At 36.1% G+C, this 6,883-nt stretch overlaps 1 protein-coding gene across 1 annotated transcript in view; it reads left to right on the forward strand.

The window, feature by feature from the left end:
- The window catches only part of EML5 (EMAP like 5), a 98,041-nt gene extending 91,877 nt beyond the window's left edge, over nt 1-6,164 (forward strand). Inside the window, exons 35-42 of the mRNA XM_088539740.1 lie at nt 147-261; nt 530-718; nt 948-1,120; nt 1,873-2,035; nt 2,557-2,660; nt 4,089-4,242; nt 4,972-5,072; nt 5,417-6,164. Coding sequence (XP_088395866.1) covers nt 147-261; nt 530-718; nt 948-1,120; nt 1,873-2,035; nt 2,557-2,660; nt 4,089-4,242; nt 4,972-5,072; nt 5,417-5,453 — 1,036 coding nt within the window. The 3' untranslated portion in view covers nt 5,454-6,164. The remainder of the gene's footprint in view (nt 1-146; nt 262-529; nt 719-947; nt 1,121-1,872; nt 2,036-2,556; nt 2,661-4,088; nt 4,243-4,971; nt 5,073-5,416) is intronic.
- The last annotated feature ends 719 nt before the right edge of the window (nt 6,165-6,883 follow it).

Raw genomic sequence — 6,883 nt, forward strand, 5'->3', positions numbered from 1 at the left:
AACACTAATGGATACTTAATATTTCAAAATAGACCAAAAGTGTCTTGATTTTCATTAAATGATAGTAAAGAACAAAGTTTTCCTTGTGATTTTTTTTTTTCTTGAATCAGTCATTATACTCATGGTTGCTTTTGGTTTTGCGATAGATCAAAGGAAGGGGGAGCAGTTAAGCTATGGGACCAGGAGCTGAAGCGATGCCGAGCCTTCAGGCTGGAGACGGGGCAGATGACCGACTGCGTCCGCTCCGTCTGCAGAGGCAAGGTAAAGCAGGCTGTCTCTGAAACAGGGCTCAGAATCAGGCGGTCGGGAGCTATCTTACAGTCTTGACGTCTTGCAAGCAGGAATGCCATGATATATGTGCAGTCCTGTCACATAATAGATCATAGGTGAGCTTAAAAATAAATTACCTTTGAGTATTTGATTTCGGCAGACCTTGATAAAACTACAGCTTTGCTGTTTGCCTTTATTGCTGTTCCACACTGGCGGTTAATGTGTTATATTGGAGATCATTCTTTCACTCTTGTTCCAGGGAAAAATCCTTGTTGGGACAAGGAATGCTGAAATAATTGAAGTTGGAGAAAAAAATGCTGCATGTAACATTCTCATTAATGGTCATATGGATGGACCAATCTGGGGCCTGGCAACGCATCCTTCCAGAGATTTTTTCCTTTCTGCTGCAGAAGATGGCACAGTAAGACTCTGGGATATTGCTGAAAAGGTAGGTGTGAGGGGTAGTTGCAATTTTGGCAAAGCCAAATTGTTTAATTTTTGAGACTGGAAGTTTCTTTTTTAGTGTGGCCTAAAAAAATAAGCTTTTATGATTGCTTGACAGGGACTTCGGCATTTTGAGAATAATTCTTCTGATATTGGCAAACTGTTAGCATAAGATAATTTGAAACATGAGTAAATAGAAACATTTATTATTTTCTTGTGTTATTTTTTTGCAGAAGATGCTGAACAAAGTCAGTTTAGGACACGCAGCTCGTACTGTTTGTTACAGCCCAGAAGGTGATATGGTAGCAATTGGCATGAAAAATGGAGAATTTATTATCTTACTTGTGACCTCTCTGAAAATATGGGGGAAAAAAAGGGACAGAAGATCAGCTATTCAGGATATCAGGTCAGACCATGTAATGGCTTTGTCTAGTGTAGCATCCTGAAACCTGAAAAATAGATGGAGCTAAAAAAAATAGAAAAATGAAGTTAGTATGATGAAAGAGACTCTAGTACTTTTCTTAATATAATATAATTAGAGATGGTCTTAGCCTGGTTTTTGTGTCAAAATTAATAAATTTCTTCCTAACCCAGTATAACTATCAAATGTGATCTTTGATCTTTTTAGAAATACATATTTGTGTGTACTTGGCATGTATTTATTGTGAGAAGCATTACAAGGGCATTTCAGTGAGCTGGAATCAATAAGTGAATTATCGAGTTCTTGCAATTACTCTGATACCAAGAATGAAGAAGAAGAAGATACATGAGGATAGACGTTAGCAAGCAATCAAAGAAAACAGATCCCGAAGCAGGGGAAGGCTTAAGAACTATTGACAAGGATTAGTTAAAATAAAGAGGGAATAGGGAGGCAAGTGGACAACAGGAGGAAGAGTCTACCCTAATTGGGGACAGATTAAAGTTGTACAGAGGAACAGGGTGAGATGGTGGGTAGGAGGTAAAATGAGATTAAAGGTTTACACCAGAACACTGAAAAGAGATGTGAGAGATGCTAGAAATGTCTTGTTGTCAGTTGACTCTGTGCATTTTGTTCTGAGGAGCAGATACTCAGCAGAAATGCAAATGCCCCTGTGATTCTCAAATATTGAGCTCTATTGCAAGTGCCAATCTCTGTTTTTAACTCTTTTATCTGTTCAGGTTTAGCCCAGATTCTCGTTACTTAGCGGTGGGTTCCAGCGAGAATGCAGTGGATTTTTATGATCTGACTTTGGGTCCCACGCTAAATCGAGTCAGCTACTGCAAAGATATCCCAAGCTTTGTGATCCAGATGGACTTCTCTGCAGATAGCTCTTATCTTCAGGTATTGATCATTGATGGTTGAAAAAAAACAAATGGCAAAATCCTGATGACAGAGGGGGTGCATGCATTTCCCTTTGACACCTAAGATATATTTTGTAATAAAGTGCTGAATATACTGTCTTACTGTCACTCTGAGCAGCACCCTCATGGTGATACAACTCCCAGGGGCTAAAATAAATTTATTTTTATGCACACATGTACTAGCACACACTAACTAGATACAAAGAGTGAATATTATGTGCTGAATATGAAACGTATTTAAGCTATATTCTATTATTCTGACATTTAAAAATTTTACCCTTTACCCTTTCTCATTGTTAATTTATATTTGTGTAGATTTTTGAGACTTCTGAACTCACTGGGCGAGATGACCCATAAGGATGATTTTATTAATAGATAAGCTACTTATGGCATAGAAGGTGCTATCAAAAATGTTTTGCTGAGCCTTTAGAATCTTTGTCATTTTGAACATGTTCATGAATGTTATGTTCATCTAAACTGTTCTCTTCGTTCATGTCAAAGGTCTCTACTGGGTCTTACAAAAGGCAAGTCTATGAAGTGCCTTCAGGAAAACAGCTTGCAGATCAGGCTGTGATTGACAGAATAACATGGGCTACTTGGACCAGGTAACTAATTCACTGATTTATGCCTTTTAGAAGACAGGTAACTTCCAGGAGAAGGACATACTGTTTAAAGGTATATTAGATCTCTTCATGTACCTATGACTTTTTTTGGGGAACAAATCAGATACGTGCTATACAACAAAATAAAGTGTGTAACATGTTTTCTCATGGTAGCATGGGATGTTTGATCATTAAGGATTTAAGACAAAAATTCTTTCTCTAAAAAGTGCCTTTTTATTTACTGTGCATCTCTAGGCTCCCTTAACCAAGTAGCAACAGCAGTTTCAGTAATTTTTCATTCTGCTGTTCCAATTACTTGGGATGTTGCACTGTTTGCTTCAGAGCAGTGATTTCTGCTTCAAAGCAGAGAACAGTGAAAATAAAAACATGTCAAAACAAGAAAAGATCACACAAGGCAATTAATTATTACATTATTTACAGTAGTGTATACTAAAATTCTGATTAATGTCCTTTACTTTTTATGTAAATCTGATAGCCAAGCCCTACTCTAGGCCTGTTTGTGAACTAAAGGTCTGCTTGCAATTAGGGTCCCGTTTTACATCCATAAACAAAAATTGAGAATAAATACATGAAAAAATTCCACATATGGACCACTTCAAACAATAGTGATCTTTCTTGCTGGACTAGACTAAGATTTTTTTAAAGGGTTCCGAATTGTTTTGCTAACTTTTTAATCCAGTCCAGTACATCCTAAATAGATCATCATTTCCTTGTATACTCTGCCCTAATTTTTGGGGAGGGGAGGGAATGTCCCAGAAAAAAATCCAGACCATACACAGATTAAGAAATAATAAAATCCTTGCTTCTGTGTGTTCTTGGAAGTAAAAGTGTACATTTTAAATACAGCAAATTTTATTTCAGTGTCTGCTCTTGAAATGCTAAGATAAATGTGCTTTTTGTTTAGGACTATTTCTCTCTCTCTCTGGTATTAATGGAAAATCTTCATTAGACTTGAAGGACAAAGGAATTTTTCATCTAATTGATGTCTCTGAAAATATTACAGAATCAACAAAAACAGTTATAAAGAAAATAAATCCTGTGAACAGCTAAAATTAATGTTTGTAACTTTGGTATGGAGTAACTTTGCTATATTCATTGTGCTTTTTTTCTTTGTATTTTTGACAAAACTACTCTCTGACCAGTATTGGCATTATTGATTTCACCTTTGTCTTTTCGTTGTTGTCATCAGTCACATTATTTATACCACTGGATCGATTTCAAAAGCAAGTAGAGAATAATATAAAAATCAATTGCAGAGTGCAGTGTACCTGAGATTCATATGTATAAGCTTTAAAATGTAAATGTAACATTTTTATAAAATCAGCTGTAATATATTAGTTGCTTCCCACATCCGGACTTGATTATTTTTTCCTGCAGTTTTCAAAACAATTTCCCTTTCTTCTATTTCAGTGTTCTAGGAGATGAAGTAATCGGAATCTGGTCCAGACATGCAGAAAAAGCTGATGTAAACTGTGCCTGTGTCTCTCATTCGGGAATCAACCTTGTCACGGGTGATGATTTTGGCATGGTCAAACTGTTTGACTTTCCATGTCCTGAAAAATTTGTAAGAATTTTTTTTTTGTGTGACTATAACAAAAATATTTTTGATATTTATGGCCATGTGTTGTTTCTCTGGGGGAAGTATGACAGAAGTATTTCCTTCTCTAAATGTGTAGGTTTTACTGTATCTTTATTCTGTAGCTTAATCTTCATTTTTTCCTAATATTTTGTTCAATAGCTGTTGCTATAAGCTCTGACTGACAGGTGATGATATTGCCTGCCAGCTTGCACTAGCATAGTACATTTATACTTGAAATCTCAAAGCACTTAGTCCATTTGTCTGTAAATTCCCATTTAACAAATGAGGAAAAAAGCTGGTAATTTTATCTCCATCTGTGTATTTCTGTGGATGGAGAGTTTACAGATTTTTCATTAGCACTGGTGATTTTCAAAGTACACTGAGAATATTGCTTGCACACTTACAGTGAGAATCATTTTTTTCACTTTTAGAGACTTTACACACAATTCATGTAGGTTAATCCCATTACAAAATATATCCCATACTATTGCGTTGACTTGAGCATTGTCCCAGTTTGCAGGTGCTTTCTCATTTGGAGACCATTTAATTTGTGTTGCAGCACAGTTGTAGTTCTTCAGGGGATCTTTCACACCCGAAAACCTGTGTAGTATTCTGATAAGTATATCACACAATAAGGTGGATACAAGCATGAATACCTTACTTGATTTGCAAGGCTACACTGTATTGAGACTCTTCCTTTTTATGGTTTTCCAGGCAAAACACAAACGGTTTTTAGGTCATTCAGCCCATTTGACTAATATCCGCTTTACAAGTGGAGATAGATACGTTGTTAGTGCTGGAGGGGATGACTGCAGGTATGTATCCTTTCCACTACTATCTAAATAGGAATTGCTGTGAAAATCTGTATGAAGCCCAAGTTTAGAATTTACATAATTTTACCTATGTGCATTTTTTTTTCTGTGTAAAGAGGTGGATATTTGAAATGAAATAAATAGACTGGATGTTGGTATGCACAGCTACAATTCACTAAAATAAAAGCATGTCTATTTCTATAGTCAATAAAGGCATTTTTAATTTAGAGTGACATACCTTTAACTCAATTAACATTTAAATTTGGCTGTTAACCTTACTAACCATTTCTTTGGAACTGTATTGTAGTGTTTTATATCTCATGCTTAATATATTTTTGAAAACACAGCTTATTTGTTTGGAAATGCGTGCATATGCCTCACTGAGAGAGACACACAGACTTGCAAGAGGATAATGCATGAAGACAGAGGCATGAAACACCCAGGACTGCAATGTGACATTCTGCTGTGCCCTGCATGCGTAAGAAATGGTGCTCATCCAAGACACAGAGCAAGCTGTCTCTGCAAGACAGTGTCTAGAGTCTGTCAGAAGGATGGACTGCAACAAATATGCTGAGGCTCTTAGATTCGCTTCAGTATCGAATAACCCATGTTTGCATTTCACTCACTGCCAGATGTTGAAACAGAAATATGTGGCTAAAGGAAAAAGTGAGTGGTGAATCAGTGTACAGTTTTCACTGTAAGATCCTGAGTTTTTAATCAAGAGATGTTATTTCTGATCTAGTGCTGTACATTGTCTATTTTCAGCATGAATGTTAAGTTTTGGGGTCTAAATATCATTGAAAAAAGAGTATTCCATATTTTATTACTGAAAGAAAACATATATTAATTCTGAAGTATACAATATTTTAATAAATGGTTAAATATGAAAAAGGAAAATGATATTTCTATGACTGGTCAAAAGGAAAAATCACCTGGTAAAGCAAAGCAAAAAAAAAAAAAAAGAGTTGATTCCTTAGGATTTCAGTATTTCTGTGTTTAGAGGCCTGGGTCACAGTCATGTCTGGTGAACACTGTTGGATATGTATGATCTTCATGGCTAATTTAGTGTTTTTGTTGCACTTAAACATTAAATTAGTTCTGTGAGCAAAAATAATTTGCTCACTTTGCGAGTGCCTTGCCCACAACCTAGAAGTCTAACTCCAATTTTTGCCTTTGAATAAAAGTCTTCTCAGTGGAAGGAGGATTATTGCTGTGTTGCTTGAGTGGGCTGCTAGCCTCTATGCTGAAAATGTGAATTAGAGTGAGATTTTAGTCTTTATAACTGATAAAGCTTAGGGTGTCACCAGTTGCAAAAATAGAATTTCATAGCAATATGGATTGAATTTATTTTCTCAGCATCATAGAGGAGATTGAGAGATAATATAAAATTTCCAAATGTTATATTTTGTACATTCAGTCTTTTTAACAGAGTTGGGACTAGCGAGGTGAGATCTTTACTCAGATTTCTCTTCTGATGCTTCTTTAAATAGACCTACTGTCACCTCTAGCATAAGTGCATTTATTCTGTGCTGCAACGTAACAGAGACTGTAGGATGAAAAAAACGTTTCTGTGATGATAAAAACCTGCACCAAGTTACATTCTGGGTACAAGAGAGGATTTCATCAGCTGTCTAAGTCGTGTTGTCATGATGCATTGCAGACTAAAGCTGTTTTCAGTCAGTGCGGTTATTTCTCATGCGACATAGAAGAGAACAAAAGTAATAATTTCTCCAATTGTCATCACCACTAGTGGCAGTTTGCTGTGAACCTAAAGCAGTCCTTGTCAGTCGGCATTGCTTTAAGGATGGTGTTTG

Source organism: Tinamus guttatus, unplaced genomic scaffold (assembly GCF_059628265.1).
Source record: "Tinamus guttatus ecotype Peru unplaced genomic scaffold, ASM5962826v1 Tinamus_guttatus_pri_ptg000048l, whole genome shotgun sequence".
Classification (NCBI taxonomy): domain Eukaryota; kingdom Metazoa; phylum Chordata; class Aves; order Tinamiformes; family Tinamidae; genus Tinamus; species Tinamus guttatus.